Here is a 27,404-nt window from a genome sequence, read left to right on the forward strand (position 1 = left end):
GCTCCCATTTGTTTATTTTTGTTTTTATTTCCATTACTCTGGGAGATGAATTGAAAAAGATATTGCTGCAATTTACGTCAAAGAGTGTTCTGGGGGCTTCCCTGGTGGCACAGTGGTTGAGAATCTGCCTGCCAATGCAGGGGACACGGGTTCGAGCCCTGGTCTGCGAAGATCCCACATGCCGCGGAGCGACTAGGCCCGTGAGCCACAATTACTGAGCCTGCGCGTCTGGAGCCTGTGCTCCGCAACAAGAGAGGCCGCGATAGTGAGAGGCCCGCGCACCGCAATGAAGAGTGGCCCCCGCTTGCCACAACTAGAGAAAGCCCTCGCACAGGAACGAAGACCCAACACAGCAATAAATAAATAAATTAAATAAATAAATAAATAAATAAATAAAATTAAAAAAAAAAAAAAAGAGTGTTCTGCCTATGTTTTCCTCTAAGAGTTTTATAGCACTCGGTCTTACATATAGGTCTTTATTCCATTTTGAGTTTATTTTTGTGGTGGTGTTTAAGAATGACTCCCAAGACTGAACCAGGACGAAACAGAAAATATGAACAGACCAATTGTAAGTACTGAAATTGAAACTATGATTAAAACTCTTCCAACAAACAAAAGTCCAGGACCAGACGGCTTCACAGGTGAATTCTATCAAACATTTAGAGAAGAGCTAGCACCCATCCTTCTCAAACTCTCCCAAAAAACTGCAGAGGAAGAAACACTCCCAAACTCATTCTATGAGGCCACCATCACCCTGATACCAAAACCAGACAAAGATATTACAAAAAAAGAAAATTACAGGCCAGTATCACTGATGAATACAGATGCAAAAATCCTCAAGAAAATACTAGCAAACAGAATCCAACAACACATTAAAAGGATCATACACCATGATCAAGTGGGATTTATCCCAGGGATGCAAGGAGTCTTTAATATACACAAATCAATCAATGTGATACACCATATGAACAAATTAAAGAAGAACCATATGATCATCTCAATAGATGCAAAAAAAGCTTTTGACAAAATTCAACACCCATTTATGATAAAAACTCTCCAGAAAGTGGGCATAGAGGGAACCTACCTCAACATAATAAAGGCCATTTATGACAAACCGACAGCAAACATCATTCTCAGTGGTGAAAAACTGAAAGCATTTCCTCTAAGATCAGGAACAAGACAAGGATGTCCACGCTCGCCACTATTATTCAACATAGTTTTGGAAGTCCTAGCCACGACAATCAGAGAAGAAAAAGAAATAAAAGGAATCCAAATTGGAAAAGAAGAAATAAAACTGTCACTGTTTGCAGATGACATGATACTATACATAGAAAATCCTAAAGATGCCACCAGAAAACTACTAGAGCTAATCAATGAATTTGGTAAAGTTGCAAGATACAAAATTAATGCACAGAAATCTCTTGCATTCCTATACACTAACAACGAAAGATCAGAAAAAGAAATTAAGGAAACAATCCCATTCACCACTGCAACAAAAAGAATAGAATACCTAGGAACAAACCTAACTAAGGAGGTAAAAGACCTGTACTCAGAAAACTATAAGACACTCATGAAAGAAATCAAAGATGATAAAAACAGATGGAGAGATATACCATGTTCTTGGATTGGAAGAATCAATATTGTGAAAATGACTATACTACCCAAAGCAATCTACAGATTCAATGCAATTCCTATCAAATTACCAGTGGCATTTTTTACAGAACTGGAACAAAAAAACCTTAAAATTTGTATGGAGACACAAAAGACCCCGAATAGCCAAAGCAGTCTTGAGGGAAAAAAACGGAGCTGGAGAAATCAGACTCCCTGACTTCAGACTATACTACAAAGCTACAGTAATCAAGACAATATGGTACTGGCACAAAAAGAGAAACACAGATCAGTGGAACAGGATAGAAAGCCCAGAGATAAACCCACGCATCTCTGGTCAACTAATCTATGACAAAGGAGGCAAGGATATACAATGGAGAAAAGACAGTCTCTTCAATAAGTGGTGCTGGGAAAACTGGACAGCTACCTGTAAAAGAATGAACTTAGAACAATCCCTAACACCATACACAAAAATAAACTCAAAATGGATTAAAGACCTAAATGTAAGACCGGACACTATAAAACTCTTAGAGGAAAACATAGGAAGAACACTCTTTGACATACATCACAGCAAGATCTTTTTTGATCCACCTCCTAGAGTAATGGAAATAAAAACAAAAATAAACAAATGGGACCTAATGAAACTTAAAAGCTTTTGCACAGCAAAGGAAGCCATAAACAAGACGAAAAGACAACCCTCAGAATGGAAGAAAATACATGCAAACAAAGCAACTAACAAAGGATTAATCTCCAAAATATATAAGCAGCTCATGCAGCTCAATATCAGAAGAACAACCCAATCCAAAAATGGGCAGAAGACCTAAATAGACATTTCTCCAAAGAAGATATACAGATTGTCAACAAACACATGACAGGATGCTCAACATCACTAATTATTAGAGAAATGCAAATCAAAACTACAATGAGGTATCACCTCACACCAGTTAGAATGGGCATCATCAGAAAATCTACAAACAACAAATGCTGAAGAGGGTGTGGAGAAAAGGGAACCCTCTTGCACTGTTGGTGGGAATGTAAATTGATACAGCTACTATGGAGAACAGTATGGAGGTTCCTTAAAAAACTAAAAATAGAATTACTATATGACCCAGCAATCCCACTACTGGGCATGTACCCAGAGAAATCCGTAATTTAAAAAGACACATGCACCCCAGTGTTCACTGCTGCACTATTTACAATAGCCAGGTCATGGAAGCAACCTAAATGCCCATCGACAGACGAATGGATAAAGAAGATGTGGTTCATATATACAACGGAATATTACTCAGCCACAGAAAGGAATGAAATTAGGTCATTTGTAGAGACGTGGACGGATCTAGAGACTGTCATATAGAGTGAAGTAAGTCAGAAAGAGAAAAACAAATATTGTATATTAATGCATATATGTGGAACCTAGAAAAATGGTACAGATGAACCGATGTGCAGGGCAGAAATAGAGACACAGGTGTAGAGAACAAACGTATGGACACCAAGGGGGGAAAGTGGTGGGCGGGGGGGGGGGGGGTGGGATGAACTGGGAGATTGGGATTGACATATATACACTAATATGTATAAAACAGATAACTAATATGAACCTGCTGTATAAAAGATAAATAAAATTAAATTAAAAAAAAAAAATTCCAAAGGAAGCATTTGGACAAGGTAGTGAACCATGCCTATATCCTGAACTTGCTCTATTCCTAGTTACCTGATGTTTGTACTTATTCTTTGAACTACTTCATATTCTTCTAATAAATTATGGTTTTGCTCTTAAACAAAAAAAAAACCTCCCAACAAACGTACGTCCAGGACCAGATGGCTTCACAGGCTAATTCTATCAAACATTTAGAGAAGAGTTAACACCTATCCTTCTGAAACTATTCCAAAAAAGTGCAGACGAACGAATACTCCCAAACTCATTCTATGAGGCCACCATCACTCTGATACCAAAACCAGACAAAGATACCACAAAAAAAGAAAATTACAGGCCAATATCACTGATAAACACAGACGCAAAAGTCCTCAACAAAATACTAGCAATCCGAATCCAACAATACATTAAAAGGATCATACACCACAATCATGTGGGATTTATCCCAGGAATACAAGGACTTTTCAATATTCACAAATCAATCAGTGTGCTACACCACATCAACAAATTAAAGAATAAAAACCATACGATCATCTCAGTAGATGCAGAAAGAGCTTTTGACAAAATTCAACACCCATTTATGATAAAAACTCTCCAGAAAGTGGGCATAGAGGGAACCTACCTCAACATAATAAAGACCATATATGACAAACCTACAGCTAACATCATACTCAGTGGTGAAATGCTGAAAGCATTTCCTCTAAGATCAGGAACAAGACAAGGATGCCCACTCTCTCCACTTTTATTCAACGTAGTTTTGGAAGTCCTAGCCACAGCAATCAGAAAAGAAAAAGAAAGAAAAGCAATCCAAATTGGAAAAGAAGAAGTAAAACTGTCACTGTTTGCAGATGACATGATACTATACATAGAGAATCCTAAAGATGCCACCAGAAAACTACTAGAGCTAATCAATAAATTTGGTAAAGTTGCAAGATACAAAATTAATGCACAGAAATCTCTTGCATTTCTATACACTAACAATTAAAGATCAGAAAGAGAAATTAAGGAAACAACTCCATTCACCACTGCAACAAAAAGAATAAAACACCTAGGAATAAACCTACCTAAGGAGGTAAAAGACCTGTACTCCGAAAACTGTAAGATGCTGATGAAAGAAATCAAAGACAACACAAACAGATGGAAAGATATACCATATGCTAGGATTGGAAGAATCAATATTGTGAAAATGACTATACCACCCAAGGCAATCTATAGATTCAATGCAATCCCTATCAAACTACCAATGGCATTTTTCACAAAACTAGATCAAAAAAATTTTTAATTTGTATGGAGACACAAAAGACCCCAAATAGCTAAAGCAATCTTGAGAAAGAAAAACGGAGCTGGAGGAATCAGGCTCCCTGTCTTCAGACTATACTACAAAGCTATAGTCATCAAAACAGTGCGGTACTGGCACAAAAACAGAAATATACATCAATGGAACAGGTCAGAAAGCCCAGAAAGAAACCGATGCACCTATGGTCAATTAATCTACGACAAAGGAGGCAAGAATATACAATGGAGAAAAGACAGTCTCTTCAATAAATGGTGATGGGAAAACTGGACAGCTACATGTAAAAAAATGAAACTAGAACATTCTTTAACACCATACACAAAAAATGGTTCCATCATTTGATCTGATATTAGACAGTCAAATGTGTCACCTACAAACCCACTGTTCCACTAGAAGACTGGGAGTTCCATAATACAAAGGGGTTGGCAGTTATGGCCCCTCATTCGTGCATGGTTTTTTAATTATTTTTTCTACTTTTCAAATTTGTTCAAATTAAAAAAAAAAAAAAACTCACTTAGGGACTTCCCTGGTGGTCCAGTGGCTAAGATTCTGTGCTCCCAGTGCAGGGGGCCCAGGTTCAATCCCTGGTCAGGGAACTAGATCCCACATGCCACAACCAAGAGTTCACATGCCGCAACTAAAAGAAAAAGATCCTGCATGTTGCAACAAAGATCCTGCACTTGGCAACGAACATCCCACATGCCGCAACTAAGACCTGGCGCAGCCAAATTAAAAAAAAAAAAAAAGCTCATTTATGAAAAATTATCATATGGACATCAAAACTGAAAAACAATGTTGTTAGATTTACTCCCTACAATGACTTCATGAGGTAGGATGTGTGGTTTATCATTACCCCTATTTTACAAGATGAGAAATAGGAAGAAAGTATAGACAGGAAACAGAACCAAGGGCTAAGAAACTCCAGCATTTGCCTAAGGGTCAAATGGTTATTAAACCATCTGGCTGAAGAGAGTGCTCTTTCATTATACACCACTGCCTCTTAACATTTAAAAAACAAAACAAAACCAAAAAAATAACCAAAAAAAAAAAAAAAAGCCATCTTCCCTACAAAAGGTTTTCAAATTTTAGTATTTAATACATGGTAGGTGTCTTCTAGGTGAGTCCTAGAAAACTCCCTATAGAATCTAATTTAAACTAATCTCCAAGAAACAAGAAAAAGTGGTGGCCTCTGGGGAGGGAAAATAAATGCTACAAAGATGGGTAAAGAGATTTTCTGATATATACCCTTTTTTATTTTTTGAGTTTTGTACTGTGTTGCATGTTTTACATATTCAAAAACAAATATTTTTAAAACTCCATATTTTGATTTCTATCCATAGTTAACTTCTATATATCAAGGCTTATTATAAAGCTATGTGAGTAAAGCTGCATGGTACTGATACAGGGATAAATAGAAAAATATACAGAATAATGAATCCAAAATCACACCAATGCATGTAAGGACATGATTTATGATGGAGGCAGCTCTGCAGATCAGTGGAGAATACATATTCTTCCAGTAGATGATGCTGGGGGACACTGGAAATCCACATGGAAAAAAATGAAATGAAATTCCTTCCTCACAAACACAAAGATCAATTCTAGAGAGACTAACATTCTAAATGTAAAAGGCAAAACTATCAAGCTTCTAGTGGAAAATATGAGACTATTTTCATAACCTTAGGGTAGAAAAAGCTTTCTTAAAGAAGTCATGGGCTTCCCTGGTGGCGCAGTGGTTGAGAGTCTGCCTGCCAATGCAGGGGACACGGGTTCGAGCCCTGGTGTGGGAAGATCCCACATGCCGTGGAGCAACTAGGCCCGTGAGCCACAACTACTGAGCCTGCGCGTCTGGAGTCTGTGCTCCGCAACGGGGGAGGCTGCGATAGTGAGGGGCCCGCGCACCGCAATGAAGAGTGGCCCCCGCTTGCGACAACTGGAGAAAGTCCTTGCACAGAAACGAAGACCCAACACAGCCAAAAATAAAAATAAATAAAATAAAGAATTATAAAGTAGCATAATTATTAAAAAAAAAAAAGTCATAGAAGCACTAATTAAACACACACACACACACACACCCTTCATCTATCGATCACATCCAGTGGAAAAAACACAAGCTCAACCACAAACAAAACAAAAAGAGTCAAAAGGGAACCAACAAGGCTCTGATTAGGGAAATGTGGGCTCTAATCCAGGCTGTCATCAACTGTAACCCTGAACAAGTCACATGACCTCTTTGGGTCTCAGTTTGCTCATTTTTTTTTTTAAGTAGAAGCATTATATAACTTTTATTTTATATATGTCCACAGATGCTTGTACAACATACAATGACTACTTCTGAAGCTCATAGCGTTTTTTTCCATGGCACAAAGAGACAGAAAGGTTAGTGACACACACATGTTAAAATGACTCTGGGTGGAGACCTAGAGAGCACACATTCCAGAGGGAGGGCGGGGGTACCTGCACAGCGACTGCCCCACTAAGCCACTGCAGGAGGACAATGGAGAGGCGAGGCCCGGAACCATGGAACCATCGTGGGCACAGGCCCCCAGTCACCACAATCAGATGACTTATTTGAAAAAAACCTCATTACGAGGGACCCAAAGCTGTTCTGCTTTTTCCATTGTAAGCTATTACAGTGTAATAAAACTTTACTCTTTACCAAATCTTAGGCCAGTGTTTTACTTGGATGGTTCTTAAATACAAATATTGACTTTTGTTTGCCCTTAGTGCTCACATAAGAAATCAGTTCCTTGTAAAATATGTCTGATAACAGAGCTTGGACCAGCCAACACTTTGTCATTGTCAGCTCACGGCTGTATGCAACTAACAGTATCATGCACCATGGAATGTTTCAGGAACTTGTTCATATCCCAGGGAAGCAAAGACTACAAACTACAAGTGCAAAGTTGGAGGAAATGTGAAAGTAGAGAGACGGCCAGAAACGTTTGGTCATAAGGCGTAGAAGCCCCAGCTAATCAGACTGTTCCACAAAGTTACTCTTCACGTAAACATTTAAAAAACAGAACTTAACATGATGGCTTTTCCATTCCTACAGAAAACATCACAACTGACATTCACTTTAATTTTCTAAAAAAGTTCAACCCAAAGAGCAGGGTTGGTGTTTAAAACTTAAACTGTATAAAATATTTACAAAACATTATTTAAGCCCCCTCCCTCCCATCCTTAGCACTTAATAAAATCCAAATGGCCTAATATGAAAGTTTCCCACACAACAGTTTAAAAAGCATCTACCTGATACATGATTTTTAGGTTCGGTCATGATTGTTTTAAAGTTTTATTGTAGGCTTTGTTGCTGGATACAAAATAAAGGCATACAACTGTCACAAGTAGGGCAGGATGTACAAAGTCTGAGCTGTAAAAACCATTTCAAAATATAAACTCGTTTTTTTGGAACACACTGTATCAAAGGCTGCCTTTATTAATACCTTTGGCATAAAACAGTAACGTTTCCCTCGAACAGCAGACAAAACCCATCCTGGGCTTCCCTGGTGGCGCAGTGGTTAAGAATTCGCCTGCCAATGCAGGGGACACGGGTTCGAGCCCTGGTCCGGGAAGATCCAGTGCGCCACAACTACTAAGCCTGCGCTCTAGAGCCGCGAGCCACAACTACTGAGCCTGCATGCCACAGCTACTGAAGCCCGCACGCCTAGAGCCTGTGCTCTGCAACAAGAGAAGCCACCGCAATGAGAAGCCTGCACACCACAACAAAGAGCAGCCCCTGCTCGCCGCAACTAGAGAAAGCCCGCGCACAGCAATGAAGACCCAACACAGCCAAAAATGAACAAATAAAATAAATTTATATATGAAAAAAAAGCCCATCCATACCTTAACACACAACCGAATCTCCTTGGAACTACTCTACCAGCCTAGTCTCAACCACCCACATTCGTCACCACTCCCTCTGTGCGTCATGGACGCGGAGGAGACAGGAAGGTAGGTAACTGAGAACGTCCGTCCCACACAAGCGCCGTGCAGACAGCAGGGATCCAGAGCGGGCCACCCAGGCCCCACAGACACACATCCTCATCCACAGTCGCACACGTCCCTTAAACTAACATGAACACACACACTGACTGGACCCAAAGGGACCTGCATGTCCTCTCGGTCTGCTCGCCGAAGGCCACTCCACACTGTGTAAGAATCAGAGGCAGAGACAGGAAGGGATTTCTAGGTGACAGCTACACTGACAGCAGGCGAGCTATCCTGAGGCTGCTGGTGAGAGCGGTGGTCCTGTCTGGACGCCAGAACAGAGTCTGGGGCCATGTTTAATTTCTTCTAAGCAAAGGGCAGGGCATCCGCTGGGGGCAGTAAGCCTCGCTTAATGGGGCAGAAGGCCGAGGAGGAAGGAATGGAGTCCACCGGGCAGTGGTTTGTGCACTATGCCTGTGAGCAGGCCAGGCGGCCTTCCTGGGATGGAGTGGGTCAACAAGGAGGGCAGGGGAAGGGGCATCTTTGCCGTTGGTCAGACCTTGCGGGATCCCAACAAGCACCAGACCACAGATCAGCCGAAGGGACAACAGGCCTGCCCCTTCAACAGATCTGGGCAATGTAGATCCGCTCCCGCTCCTCGCCCTCGTCCTCGTCCAGGTGGTGGGAGCAACCAGCCACCCCACCTGTGGCCTCCAGGAGCGTGCTGTCAGGTCCCCGGCCATCCTGGGCCTCATACAGCAAAATATTCAGGGTCTCCTCATAGATCCAGGCTTCGGGGAACTCTACCTTGGTCTGTTTCTTCTCCGTGGCGTAGATGATAGAGGTACAGCAGACTTCAGCGATCTTGCGGCCCTGGCTGTAGAAGGACCAGCAGCAGATTTCATCCCCAATGACATCCTTTATGAACAGGACCCTTCCATTAAAGCACAGAGACAGCTTATCAAACAGTTCGATGTTCTTCAACATACCGTCGTCAGAATTGCTGGTATACGAGTATTTGTTGTTACTTCTGTTGTAGGGCAACTTCACGGCTGGCTTATTTGAAGTCACTATAAGTTTCTGTTCTTACTTGGATGAGGTGATAACAGGAACTCTGCAGAAAGGCTCATAAGTATCTTTGTTTTGCAGGGCTACCTGGCACTCTTCCACCAGGCCCTGGACCAGGTAGTACTTGGCTTCTGCCTGCAGCTCCTCAATCTCCCGGCGGCTCTCGGGCAAGGGGACCGCCCCGTCACAAAGGTAATTGAGTATCGTACCATAGAGCTTCCCACACCGGTCTATGAGGATCCAGCCTTCACTGTCCGTGAGCACCTCTATGCGCCTGCTGAACACGGCCTTCAGCATAGTGTCCTGCTTGGTCAGCGTCTTCATGGTGGTGTAGTACAGGACTCCACCCACGTTCAGCTTCAGGTACTTGGAGCTGGGGCTCGTGCCCTTGAACGAAGTGGTGCAGGTCGCAGCCACTGGTACTGTTGAGCTCACCACACTTTCTCCTGACATCTCTTCCATGAAAAGCCGGAGGACACTGGAGTCTCCAAACCCGGACTGAGAGAGACAGGAAACACCCAGCTCGCGTGAGCCTGGGGCGGAGGCGAGGCCTTCGCTCATTTTTAAAAGGAAGAAGTCATAGTCTATGATCCAAACAAAGCCTTTTGCCCAAAGTGTACTACTACTGATCTAAAATGACCACAAACCACTGTTTCTTGAATGAGCTAAGTAGGTGGACAGATTCCCAGTGTTGATACCTTAAGAGGATGAAGAAAAAGGGAAAACGATGTTTCCCAGCCCTCCCAGAGCTGAAGAGTATAAATAACTGAACATGCTGACAGTGTTTAAGGTTCACCATGATAGAAAAGAGTGTATTCCAAATCTCCTAGATGTGAAGTGCACTTACTAGGGTAAATTGACGTTGCTGGGCATTTGCTTGGTCATACTCTTTCTTTAATAAAACTGATAAAAGTAGAAAGAGCATGGTAATATCAGTAGAATAGCAATTAAAGTATTAAGTGTATCTATCCATATATCTCTGACAAGTAAAATTCTATCATCACAGACAGGGATAAATTGCGGCTGCTTGCCTGGGTGGCTAGGGGGATGAGAAAATTAAGAACAGGACATTCCAGTAGGATGTTTGATCCCCACCAGTCAAGTCTGTACCCTTTTTCCTGATACTACCAAATAACGTAATATTTCATTAGCTTCTCAAAATGCCATTTTATGATGAAGCTCAGACCTGATAGTCATACCCTTATTAAAGTCACAACTAGTTATGTTGAAATGGTAACTATCAACAAATTTTAAATTAAAATACATTATGTAACAACATTAAAATAAGGCTAGATCGGGACCCATGGATAGGATTCAAGGATCTCTGAAACTCTTGAAATCATGTACAAAAGGTATACACATGTGCATGTCTTGGGAGAGTAACTCATGACATACAAAAGATTTTCAGTGAGGTCCATGAACAAAAAAGTTTATGAAGCTTTGAGTTAGATGACCCCTCTAGACTCAAAGCCCACACAAATTTAGTGACATCTCAGTTAAAGCAAATAACTGACCCACTTATTAAGGAAGTAGAACTTTGTCTCCTTCTGATTCATCGCATTTTCTCTTAATCCAAGTTCAATAAAAGTCAGTCTCACTTTAAAATAAAAATTTTTTAAACTTCATGGCTTCAATTAAGCAATTAAAAATTCAGCCCAATAGTGCCCTCCAGGGTTTCCCTGGTGGCGCAGTGGTTAAGAATCCGCCTGCCAATGCAGGGGACACGGGTTCGAGCCCTGGTCTGGGAAGATCCCACATGCCGTGGAGCAACTATGCCCGTGCGCCACAACTACTGAAGCCCGCACGCCTAGAGCCCATGCTAGGCAACAAGAGAAGCCACTGCAATGAGAAGCAGGCGCACCGCAACAAAGAGTAGCCCCCGCTCGCTGCAACTAGAGAAAGCCCGCACCCAGCAATGAAGACCCAATGCAGCCAAAAATAAAAAATAAAAAAATAGTGCCCTCCAATTTCAAAACTCAAATTTTAACTACAATATATTCTATTTCTCAATGAGAAAGAGAATCTCTTCTTTAATCCTTTCCACCAGGCATCACTCTTTCTAGGTTCTGGGTACATTTTCACATCAATTGAAAACAAGATCTCACTCTTTCTTACTGGTTTACATAATTAATTGGAATTGTTAGTCCAAATTCATCAATCCCTGAGCCTTTTTAATTTATTTATTTATTTTATTTATTTATTTTTGGCTGTCTTGGGTCTTCGTTGCTGCGTGCAGGCTTTCTCTAGTTGCAGTGAGCGGGGGCTACTCTTCGTTGAGGTGCGTGGGCTTCTCATTGCAGTGGCTTCTCTTGTTGCGGAGCATGGGCTCTAGGCATGCGGGCTCAGTAGTTGTAGCACGTGGGCTCAGTAGTTGTAGCACTTGGGCTCAGTAGTTGTGGCTCACGGGCTCTAGAGTGCAGGCTCAGTAGTTGTGGTTCAAGGGCTTAGTTGCTCCGCGGCATGTGGGATCTTCCCGGACCAGAGCTCGAACCCGTGTCCCCTGCATTGGCAGGCGGATTCTCAACCACTGAGCCACCAGGGGAGTCCCAATCCCTGAGCCTTGAAAAAAGCTACTAGTCAAATCCTAGTCTGGTCAAAGTTTGGTGACTGATTCCCACTTCTGCTTCATAAGTACATACTGAAAACACACACACACAAAACTTACTAATAAGAACTAAAATTTACCACCAACTACTCATAAGAAATTATAGCTCTGCTGACTGGCAAGTAATTTGCAAAAGCAGATCAGTTTAGCTGCATAAAATAAATATCTACCTGCACGTACAAGCACCAGTCAGGGTGTGAAATTAAACTTTTTATTAGGAAGTAAAGAGCTGCTTCAAGGCTGTGATTTAGTCTGGGAAACAAATAGTAAGGTCATCCTTTTCTTTCTGATGTTTATAGCATTTCTAATAGGGGAAGCAAGGGAGGAGGACAATCTGCCCAAATTCCATAGAAGCAAAAATATCTCTATGACATAACAAATGTGCCACTTGCTTTACTAATTGCACAGACTTAACAGAACCAAGTTGGTGAAATGTATGCAGGGATCACTTAAATCCTGAAAGCCCAAAATGACCACAATGGACATCTCATTCGGTCAAAACTAAGGGATCAGTGTTTAAGTGAAGTAAAGAAAATTCCAACAAATATAAATGCCACAGTAAGTTTTAAAACAGCCTACAGCCATTTTCATTACAACACAATTTGGGATTAGTCAGATTAATGAGATCCTATTCAGTAATTTAGCCAATTCCCACAATTTTTCCAACATTTATCAAAATCAACTAACACAAACTTCAACTTATTTCACTATACTATAACCACACTACTCTCACGTCTACCAGAGAAAGCAAACAAGTAGAAAAAAAAAAAAAGTCCAAATAATTATGAGCAAATTGCCTTGAAAGGCCTAGAGAAGCCACAGTGAGTCTCGAAGTGTGATCCCAGAACCAGCGGCATCATCTGGAAACTAGTTAGAAATGCAGATTTTCAGGCTCCACCCCAGGCCTATGGAATGGAAAACACAAGCCCTCCAGGAACTTCTGTTGCAGCTTTTACTACCACAAGCCTTTAAAAACTAAACCCAGGGCTTCCCTGGTGGCGCAGTGGTTAAGAATCCGCCTGCCAATGCAGGGGACACGGGTTCGAGCCCTGGTCCCGGAAGATCCCACATGCCGCGGAGCGGCTGGGCCGGTAAGCCACAATTACTGAGCCTGCGCGTCTGGAGCCTGTGCTCCGCAACGAGAGAGGCCGCGATAGTGAGAGGCCCGCGCACTGCGATGAAGAGTGGCCCCCACTTGCCACAACTGGAGAAAGCCCTAGCACAGAAACGAAGACCCAACACAGCCATAAATAAATAAATAAAATTTAAGAGATAAAAGAAAATCAATAATGAAAAAAAAAAAAAAAGAATTAAAAAAAAAAAAAACTAAACCCAATTATTTAAGCAGCTTTAGCAGTGTTTTCCACTGAAGATAAAAATTATAAAGCATATAACCTATAAATTAGAATGTAGGGGCTTCCCTGGTGGCGCAGTGGTTGAGAATCTGCCTGCCAATGCAGGGGACATGGGTTCGAGCCCTGGTCTGGGAAGATCCCACATGCCGCAGAGCAACTAGGCCCGTGAGCCACAATTACTGAGCCTGCGCGTCTGGAGCCCGTGCTCCGCAACAAGACAGGCCGCGATAGTGAGAGGCCCGCGCACCGCGATGAAGAGTGGCCCCCACTTGCCGCAACTAGAGAAAGCCCTCGCACAGAAACGAAGACTCAACACAGCCATAGATAGATAGATAGATAGATAGATAGATAGATAGATAGATAGATAGATAGATAAATAAATAAATAATCAACTTTAAAAAAAAATTAGAATGTAAAAAGTACATTTTAATCAGGCTAAGTTCAAAAACAAAAATAAAGGGATTTTCCTGGTGGTGCAGAGGTTAAGAATCCGCCTGCCAATGCAGGAGACATGGGTTCGAGCCCTGGCCCAGGAAGATTCCATATGCCGCGGAACAACTAAGCCCGTATGTCACAACTACTGAGCCTGCGCTCTAGAGCCTGCAAGCCACAACTACTGAGCTTGCATGCTGCAACTACTGAAGCCCGCGCACCTAGAGCTCATGCTCCGCAACAAGAGAAGCCACCGCAATGAGAAGCCCACACACCGCAATGAAGAGTAGCCCCCGCTCGCCGCAACTAGAGAAAGCCCGAGCACAGCAACGAAGACCCAACGCAGCCAAAAATTAAATAAACAAATAAATTTATAAAAAATAAAATTAAAATGACAAAGTTTACACATTATCTTCTCAAAATAGGAAACAGTCACCATTTCAAAGTCAAGAAGGAAAAAAAAACCAAAAAAACAAACACTTAGAACTGCCTAAAAATAAATGGGCTGATTTTACAACTTCTACAGAACAATCATCAGTGGATGCCAAAACTATTGGGAGAAACAATGTTGGGAAACAAGTTATTTACACAGTTTCCAAGTTTCACTCCACTGAGCACTTATTAATTCCAAATATACCTTTACAATGGAGAAATCTGGTGAATACAGCCTTAATAAAATGATCAAACTTAGCATCACCGATAAAGGAACAAAATAACATCGTGTACTTTCTGATGTAATGCACTGAGAAACTACAACATATATTCCTGCCAAATTTTTTAACCTGAATCTAACCATGGACAACAATCAGACAAATCCAAATGAGAGACATTCTGTAAAACTTGCCTGGACTCTTCAAAAACTTCAATTTCAAGAATAAAAAGACTAAGGAACTATTGTAAATTAAAGGAGACTAAAGAGATATAACTATGTGTAACATGTGATTGGATCATGAATTTTAAAAAAGGAGGCTATAAAGGACACTACTGGAACAATTGGGGAAATCTGAATATGAACTATATATTGAATAATGAAATGTTATCACTGTTAAATCTCTTGAGTGGGATCTTGCATTGTGGTTATGAAAGACAATGCCCGTGTTCTTAGGAAATACGTGCTTTAGTAGAGGTGAAATATCATGATGTCTACAACTTTCAAATGATTTAGAAAGGAAAGTATAGCTATACAGAGAGGAAAAAAATCAAATATGGCAAAATGTTAACACTTGGCCAATCCAGGTGAGGGGTATATGAATGCTTTTCTCAATTTTTCTATAGATTTGAAAGAAGACTGATACCACCCATTCCCCTCTTCAAATCCATATTTCTCCAACTGTATGATTTTTTTTAAATTATTTATTTATTTATTTATTTGGCTGCACCGGGTCTTAGTTGTGGCATGCAGGATCTAGTTCCCTGACCAGGGATCCAACCTGGGCCCCCTGCTTTGGGAGCGTGGAGTCTTAACCACTGGACCACCAGGGAAGTCCCTCCAACTGTATGATCTTAAGGAAGTAACTTAACCTCTCTGTGCCTCAGTTTCCATGTCTGTAAATTAGGGATAATAACAATACATACCTAATAAGGTGAGAGGATCAAATGAGTTAATATATGTTGAGTGCCTAGAATCCTACACTGTACATACTGAGCTAGAAGTGTTTTCTGCCATTATTGTTGTTATTTTATTATTACTACTGCTACCACAACCCAAGGTTAGAGAGATAAAGAAATGTAGCTTGGATGCTCACAGTCCTATATATAACTTCCAAAATATTTTCACTATTTATAATTTCACCTAGTCCTCACAACAGCTCTTTGAAGTAGGAAGAGAATTATTATCGTCGCTTTCCAGATGAGGAGAATGAGACTCGGAGGTTAAGCAACTTGCCCAAAGTTTTCTAACTTCTAGAAAGTAGTTTAAGTGAGATGAGAACTAGGTCTTGTTTTCACTATAGCACAATATAAAATTTACATCCCAATCTTAACTGATTAGAAGGTATTTCAAAGAAAGCACACCAAGAAGACACGTAGAACTCCAGTACTGTCAGTTAGAGACAAAAGAAGTTACCACTAGTCCATTCAGCAAAACAGATGTCACTTTCCAGAGCTTTGATATTCTCCTTAAATACCCTTGAAAACAAGGACCAAAAAATATGAACTCTTATAAAAAGAGATTTATTGTATTTTTATTGCTTATTACATACCTTGTAACAATCATTTTGTTAAATGTGAATGTCAGTTTTATCTTCAGTCCCTTTTTTCCTGGCTATTTACAAGCTTTGTAAGAATTGTTCCTTAATTAAGTCTAAACATAGCTTTATATAAATGGATTCCTGGAAATAAAATGTTCAGACTTAAGAAATGATTGTTACAGAGACTATAACAGGCCGTAAAAAAAGAATGCCACTTTAAACAAAGATTTCTTATTTTAATTAAAAATATAATCATCAGAACATTCCTACACTTAACAGAACCATTTAAAGAAGCTTCTTTGGGAAAAAAAAAAGTATGTAGTATCTTATGCAGGCTTCCGTGTATAATTTGTAATAATTTAAATCAAAGTCTCAGTTGATCCTATGGTATGAATTCTTATATACTGTACCTACACTTTAATGATACATTGAAAGAGAAAGAGTTCCAAATGAGATAAACATCATTTCTAATTCTTTTTAACATGAATGCTTTCAAAAGATTGAGTATTTTTCCATAAGATATTGATAAAACACATTTAAGAATATTTAAGAAACACTTTTTAACATGACCACATATAAACATATCTAGGATCACACAGTTTATTGATGCAGTAGGTATATGTCAAGTAGAGGAACTATATCCAGTGGACTACCATATAATCAAAAATGATACATACCTGCATAAAAGGAGTTTCTATTCTCAAACTCTGATAAAAGCTGAAACAATCATTCTTATTTTCAAAACATCACACCTGAATAAGATTGGAGGGTATGAAAAACCTTTAGAAGCATGATTTGATAAGGCAGGATTCTTTTCGATTAATTCATTTGACTAACTTTTAAATTGTCCGTTTCTAACCTAAATCACGTAAAATTTGTAAAGTTAGACAAGATTCCAAGAGAGAATGAAGTAGATCTTATAAGCTGTCACTATAATTAACTGCAATTTGAAAAACAGATGCATCAATATTCCTCTACTTAAGTCATCTTTTCTAAATTACACTGAATGCTACACATGAGTCACTATTTGACTGTCTATTTCTGCAGCAATATATTGCCGGAAACTGCTTCTAAGTGGACTATATTTTCCCAGGGAAACAAGTTCTAATCAGGAGGCTATTTCCTAACTGAGGACTTGGTATCAAAGAAAAGTACTGACACGCCTAATAACATCAAAACAAAGATTCAATAATTATAAACCTCTATCGTTATTAAAAATAAAGAAATTGGGCTTCCCTGGTGGCGCAGTGGTTGAGAGTCTGCCTGCCAATGCAAGGGACACGGGTTCGAGCCCTGGTCTGGGAAGATCCCACGTGCCGCGGAGCAGCTGGGCCCGTGAGCCACAACTACTGAGCCTGCGCGTCTGGAGCCTGTGCTCCACAAGAAGAGAGGCGGCGATAGTGAGAGGCCCGCGCACCGCGATGAAGAGTGGCCCCCGCTTGCCACAACGAGAGAAAGCCCTCGCACAGAAACGAAGACCCAACACAGCCATAAATAAATAAACAAATACTTAAAAAAAAAAAATAAAGAAATTACATTCCACCTTCATAAAATGGGAATGACATACCAATGATCATTAAGTGTGTGTTGAAAGTGTTAAAAAAAAGTAACTCTTCCACATTTACTCATTAAACAAATTTGACCTTAAGCTAATAACCAACTAAAACACTAAACATTTAATTAGCAATCATCTGGTTTGCTTCTTATAATACAAACTTCTGCTTGGGATGATTTATAAAGAAGGGAGAAGTAGAAGGGGGCCAAACAAATATATTACTCAAGGGAATGCCCTTTCCTCTATCTAAATTATTTCCCTGAATAAGCAAGTTTTTCAAAATTATACCAAGAATAGGAGATCAGTAAATGTTGATAATGATCATGATGACCATGAGTGTTTCTCACTTATTTTGCTTTGTTTCTAAAAACTATAGGTAGGGACTTCCCTGGTGGTCCAGTGGTTAAGACTCTGCGCTTCCACTGCAGGGGGCGCAGGTTCCATCCCTGGTTGGGGAACTAAGATCCCGCATGCCACGCAGTGCCGCCAAAAAACAAAAAACAAAACTATCAGGTAATCAGATATTTTTCTTTTTCATTTGCCTATCTCCTCAGTTTAAAAGCCACAAGTGCTCTACATAAGACCAAATGCCACCAGAAAAAAATACTCTTAAGTCACTCTCTCATTCTCACTGTCACAGGGCTTACTTGAAACTTTGTATCTAGGTTTCAAAGTACCCCTCACTTCATTGAAAAGCCATGAACATTCATCAGCACAAACTCCTTTCTAAAATATTTACAAAAAGTCTTTCATAGAATGCTAATGTTACAAAAGTCTTTCATAGAATGTTTCACAGAACATTACATCACTCTAATGACCATTCTTCTGATTCTTCTTAGGATGACTAGCTTTTGTGTTTGAGCCCAATAGATAAAGTCATCAAGAACTGAGGTATTCATTAGGGAAATGCAAATTAAAACCACGATAAGATACTACTATATACCTATTGGAATGGCTAAAATAAAAAATACTAACAATCCCAAGTGCTGGCAAGGATGCAGAACTAGAACTCTCACACACTGCTGTGGTAATGCGAAATGTTACGGCCACTCTGGAAAATAGTTTGGCAGCTTCTTATAAAGTTAAACAACACTAACCATATGACCCAGCAATTCCCCTCCTGGGTATTTACCCTAAAGAAATGAAAATTTATGTTCCCACAAAACCTAAACACAAGTGCTTATGGCAGCTCTACTTATAATCACCCAAAACCAGAAACAACCCAAATGTCCTTCAACAGATGGATAAACAAAATGTGGTACAATCCATACAATGGAATACTACCAAGCAATAAAAAGGAATGAACTATTGATACATGCAACAACTTGGATGAATCATCTAAAAGGCATTATGCTGAGAGAAAGAAGTCAGTACGAAAAGATTATATATTGTATGATTCCATTAAATGACTTTCTCAAAAAGATAAAACTAAAGTGTGGGAGAATAGATCACAGTTCCCAGGAGTTAGGAAGATGGGGAGATAGTACAAGGTAGTTTCTTGGGGGATGATGGAACTGTTGTGTATCCTGATAGTGGTGGTGGTTACATGAATCTACACAAGTGTTAAAATTCTGAGACCTGTACACTAAAAAAAAGTCAATTTTACTAAACGTTAATTTTTTAAAGAAAAAACCAAGACCAAAAACATGCACACAGCAGACATGAATACACGTTTAAACAGTAAAATGGAATAGGGGTGGAATGTCTATTCAATAAACCTTGGAAGCCTGTGTGAATTATTTTGAACTAGAGTTTTGTTATAAAAGTATTACCACCACTATATCCTTATGGACTAGAAAGCCCCTTCACATTTACCTCATTTAATTGTATCAAATTACATCTTCCTCTAATGCTGTGGCTGATGCTGCTTTTAATCTAAGGGATGAAGATAAAAAGACCTTTTCAGACAATTTCTCACTAACCAGAAAGCCTGTGGCTTTGTGCCTCTCACTTGAGGTCAGCTTGAGAACCCTGCTCAAAAGAACAACTCTAGTCTATGTAATTGTACAAAAGACTAATCTTTCATCATAAATTTCCTTACCATTCAGTTATGCCTATTGCTTTAAGCAACACTTCAATGATTCCTCAAACTTCTCCCTTCATTCCTTGACATTACCTCAAGACATTACCTTAAGAGCACTATGAAACAACGGTTGAGGTAGTCTGTTGTCATTTATCTTCACGTATGTGATAGGGTCATGGAATATTAACAATAAAAGTAATGTTAGAACTATCCACAACCTTTTCATAGCACCAGCAGGGACTACCAGTTTATTGTGACGTGATTTTAACATACCTAGAGTGGCCACATTTGGGGATGTTGCTATTGTTCTTCAACTAGATATATCTCTTATAAATGGCATTATCTTGTTAATTTTTCTGCCCCTATGGTTCACCAAATTCTCTAGCTGCAAACAGCACCCAGAAGTAAATTGTTTTTAGAAACCAACTTATTACTAATCAGTTGGAACTCAGAGATTCTAAGCCTCTGCCATGAAGTTTGTCTCATTCTGCCTTCACTGTTTTTTTCCAGCTTTACTGAGATATATCTGACATAACACTGTGCAAGTGTAAGGTGTACAACATGTTGATTTAATATACTTACATACTACAAAATGATTATCACCTGCCTCCACTCTTGAATCCAGTTAACTCAGCTGCTTCCTGCTATGTTCCCCATGTTCAAGGCTTCACCTTTTACTCTGGCTCTAGCCACAATATTTCCCCCACTCCCTCTGTGTTGGTGCACTGGCCAGGACACAGCAGTCTAGACATTTTGTCAAAGTGTGATCTGAAAAATATCTCTATCAGAAACACTGAGATGCCTGTTAAACATGCAGATTCTTGAGGCCTACTAAATTAAGTGGAGGGAAGAGGAGCTGAGAATCTGCACTACATGTTAACATGCTCTCCAAATAATTCTCCAAATAATAAAGTATAGTACTACTGCAGTGGGCACTAATGAGTAGGCTGAATTCTTTAGTTCCTTGCTGGGTATTCCAGTTCTGTTTTTGAGCCCAAACTTGAAACAGAGGACTTGCCGCTTCTTTTCAGTACTCACTGATGTTGTCTGCCTATTGAATCTCCCCAGAATATCTGCACCCAGACTCCTTGTCACTATTTTCCCCTCTGAAATTATATCCTGCCCTTCTAAACTTCTCTGAGTCCCCAAATCTGCTTGGATTGCCAATAGATACCATGTTCCATCTGCCTGGCTAAATTTCCTTTCCTCAGCTCCTAGCTACCCCCAAGCACTTGGTCTACCTTAGCCTGTAAAGCCTCTGTAGCTTTATGTCTCCTTCTGACTGATCTTGATTTAAAACACTGTTCTCAGTACAATGGACAATGATTATGCAATTACACAAAAGTAACATTTAGATGAATCCTGATCTTTCTATCACAAAGGAATTTGAGTAGAGCTGGTCCAGAGAACTTCAGCTTGGCTCACTCTCTATGTGGATAAATCTTTTTCTAACCTCTTATTATGTATACTTTCATATACTCAGAAAAGTATAGAATAGCATATAATGAATCCCCATCACTCAGCTTGCCACCTTCCAAATCCCAAAGCAAATCCCAAAGATTATATCATTTTGCCCATTTTTATCTATGTGTACATCTTAAATTTAGTCTCCTTATTAAAGTTAGGGACTACTCCAATATCTTTACCCACCAAATACTTGTTTTGCCATACCTACTGCTATGGCAACCTTCCCTTTAACTAATCGCCCTGAACACGCCTGACACCAGTCGTATTTTACTCTTCTCTTTTCTCTTTTTCTTTTCTCCTAGCCTACTCCAGGCAAACCTTACTCACTGTATCTCCAGAATATTCCTTGAATATCTTTCCTTCTTTCCATACCGACTGCCCTAGCTCAAGCCCACATGGCTTCTTGCCTAGACTATTACATAGTCTTTAAGCAGCCTCCCTGCCTGTCTGTTCCCCGGTCCCTAGTCCAATCCACTCAAAGTCAAATAACTAAAGTGGTCTTCTAATCTTCTTTGTTGTTATTGCCCCCAGTGGGAATCAGATTCAGACGTAAATTACAGACCTTTCAGAAAAAAGTACCCCCATGTGTTTATACTGAATGAAGGTCATGGAGCTCAGGTTTAAAAAAACCTTTACACTCAACAACAAACAGAAAATTAAATTTTAAAAATAGCATCTAAAAACACCAAATACCTGGAATAAATCTAACAAAAGATGTATAAAGACCCCTACATAGAGAAATTACAGACCCCAAAAATGGAAAGATATACCATTTTCATGGATTATAAAATTCAATAGTGTTAAGATCTCAGTTCTCCCCAAACTTATATACAGATTCAATGCAATTCCAATAAAAGTCATAGGAGGATGTTCTGTGGAAATTAAGCTGATTCCAATATATATGGACATGCAAAAGCTGAGGAACATTCAGTATCCAATATCAAGAATTGGTATAAAAATATAGTAATTAACAAAGTGTGGGGGCTTCCCTGGTGGCGCAGTGGTTGAGAATCTGCCTGCCAATGCAGGGGACACGGGTTCGAGCCCTGGTCTGGGAAGATCCCGCATGCCGCGGAGCAACTAGGCCCGTGAGCCACAATTACTGAGCCTGCGCGTCTGGAGCCTGTGCTCCGCAACAAGAGAGGCCGCGATAGTGAGAGGCCCGGGCACGGCGATGAAGAGTGGCCCCCACTTGCCACAACAAGAGAAAGCCCTCGCACAGAAACGAAGACCCAACACAGCCATAAATAAATAAATAAATAAATAAATAAATATTTAAAAAAAAAAAAAAAGATGTCTCTGCTTAGGTTTACTAAATACACTGAAAGGAAACACAAAATCAATGTTAGCTGAAAATTAAAAAAAAGAAAAAGAAAGTGTGATATTGGCACAAGGATAAATAGACCACTGGAACATAAAAGTCCTGGAAACAAGCCCACACACATATATAGACAGGTGGTATATGACAAAAGTGACCATGCAACGCAACAGATGAAAAACAAAACAAAACTGAATTCTGTCCTCCACCTCGTATCAAACATAAAAATTCCAGACGGACTGTAGATCTAAATGTAAAAGGCAAAATATTCATGGAAAAGACTCTGACAAGTACAGGTTTCTGGTAACTGACTATACTGCTAAACTGAATAAGCATTTTCAGAACTCTAATGGAAAACTGATGAATTCATAAAAGTGCTAACAAAAGATCAAGATGAAAAAAAATTAAGCGTTTTGGGGTCTTGAAGAGATATTTGTAGACCCATGTTCATAGCAGCATTATTCACGATAGCCAAAAGGTAAAAGTATCCCAAGTGTCTGGCAAGAGATGAATGGACAAAATGTGATATATACATACAATGGAATATTATTCAGCCTTTAAAAAGAAGGAAATTCTGGGCTTCCCTGGTGGCGCAGTGGTTGAGAATCTGCCTGCCAATGCAGGGGACGCGGGTTCGAGCCCTGGTCTGGGAAAATCCCACATGCCACGGAGCAACTCGGCCCGTGAGCCACAATTACTGAGCCTGCGCGTCTGGAGCCTGTGCTCGGCAACGAGAGGCCGCGATAGTGAGAGGCCCGCGCACCGCGATGAAGAGTGGCCCCCGCTTGCCACAACTAGAGAAAGCCCTCGCACAGAAACAAAGACCCAACACAGCCATACATACATACATACATACATAAAAAGAATGTAAGCAGACAAGAATAGCATTAAAAAAAAAAAAAAAAAAAAAAAAAAAGAAGGAAATTCTGACACATGCCTTAACATGGATGAACCTTGAGAACATTATGCTAAGAAAAATAAGCCAGCCACAAAAAGACAAATACTGCATGGTGCCACATATATGAGGTATCTAGAGTAGTCACATTCATAGAAACAAAGTAGAATGGCAGTTGCCAGGGACTGAAGGCAACTGAATGGCAGTTGCCAGGGACTGAATGGCAGTTGCCAGGGACTGTTTAATGGGTAAAGAGTTTCAGTTTTACAAAGTGAAAAATCTGTATTCAGTTTAGTGAGGGTCAAGGAAAACAAGTGTGTACATGAGATGGCATGGAGGGATCTGCAGTGACCTACAGCAGGATGTCAGAACCCTAGCAGGATAAAGAGAATGTCTATACAGGAATATGGCAGCCTTAGTAGCGCTGCACAAGGTGCTCGAGTCCAAATGGAGTGAGGAGAGCAACCTAGTGCACAGTATCAGAGCCTGAAATGACAAGGGTCTTCAAACGGGGGCTAGGGGCAGCAGCCTAATATGGGATTTTGGAGACTGATAAGGTGAGGATGGCATCCACATGATGGGTGTCAGGAACAGCAGCAACAGGAGAGACTGGTCACATACAGGGGGGATTGATTAAGAAATTATGTTGAAAAAAAAAAAGAAATTATGTTGAGGATAATGAGAGCCAACTTACTATCAGAAAAGGGAGTTACAATTATGGAAAGCAAATTATTGGATAAACCCTGTTGTGTTAGACGAGAATTGGAGATATCTGTGTGAACTCATGGTTTTAAATAAATATGTAGATAAAATTAAAATAGCGATATGTGTGTGCACACGTATGTGTACGCACGTTTACACATACATATATATTCCCTACCTCTGTCCAGTGAGAGGACTTGGGAGCAGTGACACCCAATAGCAATGTGTATACCTAACACCCAGATATTGACTTCTATATGTCATTCTCTACTAAAAGAAACCAGAAAAAAAAAGAGAAATCACTGATTCCAGGGCTGGGGGGGAAAGTACAATGTTCAAAGAATGACAGAAATACATAAAAAAGACAAAGAAAGCAGTTTGAAAGCACTCTCACTGGCCAAACAGGGAAGAATTTAAGTGTCAAAAGAAATAATGATTGGGATTCCCTGGTGGCGCAGTGATTAAGAATACGCCTGCCAATGCAAGGGACACGGGTTCGAGCCCTGGTCTGGGAAGATCCCACATGCTGCGGAGCAACAAAGCCCGTGTGCCACAACTACTGAGCCTGCGCTCTAGAGCTCTAGAGCCCGCGAGCCACAACTACTGAGCCTGCGTGCTGCAACTACTGAAGCCCATGCGCCTAGAGCCCGTGCTCCACAACAAGAGAAGCCACTGCAATGACAAGCCCACGCACCTCAACGAAGAGCAGCCCCCACTTGCCGCAACTAGAGAAAGCCCGCGTGCAGCAACGAAGACCCAACACAGCCAAAAAAAAAAAAAATTAAAAAAAAAAAAGAATGATAGTATTATAACCCATCAAATAAAACAGGAATTCATAAACTCATTCTGTTAGAAATAGATTGAAAATCTGATGAAGAATAAGATAGTTACATGGTTTCAAAGTACCTTCCCACAAGATACTTACTACAAAAACATTAGCTTTAAAGAAGAAACTGGCAGATGCCACTTTAATCAAGTAAAAAAAGTTGTAAGACAAACAAAAATTATGTGTCACCCAACAGGAGGCAATAAGTAAAACAAAGCAACACTTCTGTGGTATTTCTGCCAAAAATACAGGACCCAAATCTAATCATGAGGAAACATCATCAGATAAACCCAAATTGAGGAATCATTCTACAAAATAACTAGCCTATAATCTTCAAAAGTGCCATAGTCATGAAAGTTAAAGACAGGAACCGTCCCAGACTGAAGGAGACTAAGGGGACATGACAACTAATTTCAGTACGTGATTCTGGATTAGACCCTTTTGTTATAAAGAACATTATTAGAGGGACTTCCCTGGTGGCGCAGTGGATAAGACTTCGCACTCCCAATGCAGGGGGCCCAGGTTCCATCCCTGGTCAGGGAACTAGATCCCACATGCACGCCACAACTAAGAGTTCGCATGCCACAACTAAGGAGCCTGTGTACTGCAACTAAGGAGCTGGTGAGCTGCAACTAAGGAGCCCTCTGCCACAACTAAGGAGCCCACGTGCTGCAGCTAACGAGCTGGCAAGCTGCAACTAAGAAGCCCGCCTGCCAAAACGAAGACCCTGTGTAACCAAATAAATAAATAAATAAATAAATATTTAAAAAAAAAAAAAAAGAACATTATTAGAACAACTGGCAAAGTTTGAATGGGGTCTAAGGGGTTAGATCTGTAACTGTACTGTATGTTAATTTCTGAATTTTGATGGTTGTCTTATATAGAATGTCCTTGTTTGCAGAAAATATACACTAAAGCATTTGGTGACGATGTGACAACTTACTCTCAAATGATTCATTAAAAAATGTCATTTGTGCTGTACTTGAAACTTTTCTGTAATTCTGAGTTGATTCAAAATAAAATATTAAGAGAAAGAGAAAGAATTGCACTAGTAGTTACCAAACACTAAAAATAAAGATAGTGATGTTATATGTATGTGTATTTTATCCACATACACACACCCCAATTAGGATAACTATCTTAAGAGAGACTATTAGTTTGCCATGGCTGCTTTAAAAAAGTACCACATACTTAGTGGCTTAAAGCAACATTAATTTATTATTTGACAGTCCTGTAGTTCTGAAGTCTGAAATGGGTCTCACTGAGCCAAAAATCAAGGCCTCAGCGGGGCTATGTTCTTTTCTGGAGGCTTAGCTTGTCCTTTCCTGCTTCTAGAGGCTGCTCACATTCCTTGGCTCACGGCTCTCTTACCCCATCTTCAAAATCAGCAACAGTGGATTGAGTTCTCACATGTCATCACTATGACCTCCTCTCCAGCCTCCCTCTTACACATTTAGGGTCCCTTGTGATTACACCGAGCCCAACCTGGATTATCCAGGACAATCTCCCTATTTTAAAGTCAGCTGAGGGACTTCCCTGGCGGTCCAGTGGTTAAGACTCTACACTTCCACTGCAGGGGGCATGGGTTCAATCCCTGGTCAGGGAACTAAGAGCCCGCACGCTGCGTGGTATGGCAAAAAATTAAAAATAAAGTCAGCTGATTAGCAACCAAATTCTATCTGTTACCTTAACTCCCCTTTGCCCTGTAATTTAACATATTCACAGGTTCTTGGGATTAGACTGTCTATCTTGGATGGGGGATGGGGGGAGGGCATTATTCTGCCTACCTCAAAGAGTTTCCTTTATTCTGAGATTATGTGTTTTCTACTTCTGTGGCATTAAAAAGCTCCTTCTTTCGTTTATAAAATGATGGTGCTGACAGTGGTGCTTCTTTTTCAAGTATTGGTTGTGTAGGAAAAAAAACTGTTAACCCTGTAAATCCTGTGTAGGTATTTTGTAGTCACAAAATCTTGTGGCTTTTTTACTGATCTCTTAAATGAAAAAATCTGAAAACAAAACACACGTTCCTACAAAAGAACCATATACTTGTTGAAAGATCTGTATTGTATTTTTCAGAATATAGGGAATAGATCAATAAGAAAAAGGCAGAAAAGAACTGAGGACAGTCTCAGAGACCTCTGGGACAACATTAAACGCACCAACATTCGAATTATAGGGGTCCCAGAAGAAGAAGAGAAAAAGAAAGGGACTGAGAAAATATTTGAAGAGATTATAGTTGAAAACTTCCCTAATATGGGAAAGGAAATAGTTAATCAAGTCCTGGAAGCACAGAGAGTCCCATACAGGATAAATCCAAGGAGAAACACACCAAGACACATATTAATCAAACTATCAAAAATTAAATATAAAGAAAACATATTAAAAGCAGCAAGGGAAAAACAACAAATAACACACAAGGGCATCCCCATAAGGTTAACAGCTGATCTTTCAGCAGAAACTCTGCAAGCCAGAAGGGAATGGCAGGA

At 40.2% G+C, this 27,404-nt stretch overlaps 2 protein-coding genes across 11 annotated transcripts in view; both read right to left on the reverse strand.

The window, feature by feature from the left end:
• Positions 1–27,404, reverse strand: part of BTRC (beta-transducin repeat containing E3 ubiquitin protein ligase) — a 195,734-nt gene that overhangs the window by 155,232 nt on the left and 13,098 nt on the right. For 2 of the 10 annotated variants that reach the window (XM_061203874.1, XM_061203797.1), the window contains exon 2: positions 16,810–16,884. The exons of 7 other annotated variants lie outside the window; for them this stretch is intronic. In XM_061203874.1, the coding sequence (XP_061059857.1) occupies positions 16,810–16,815 (6 nt within the window). In that variant the 5' untranslated portion in view covers positions 16,816–16,884. Of the gene's footprint in view, positions 1–16,809; positions 16,885–27,404 lie in introns of those variants that run through there. One more of the 10 variants, XM_061204286.1, reaches the window with a different exon arrangement.
• On the reverse strand, positions 9,105–10,112 carry LOC133093921 (BTB/POZ domain-containing adapter for CUL3-mediated RhoA degradation protein 3-like). Its single transcript, XM_061194169.1, is given in 1 exon segment — positions 9,105–10,112. A coding segment is annotated over 1 exon segment (1,008 nt).

Source organism: Eubalaena glacialis, chromosome 1, assembly GCF_028564815.1.
Source record: "Eubalaena glacialis isolate mEubGla1 chromosome 1, mEubGla1.1.hap2.+ XY, whole genome shotgun sequence".
In the NCBI taxonomy this organism is placed as follows: Eukaryota; Metazoa; Chordata; class Mammalia; order Artiodactyla; family Balaenidae; genus Eubalaena; species Eubalaena glacialis.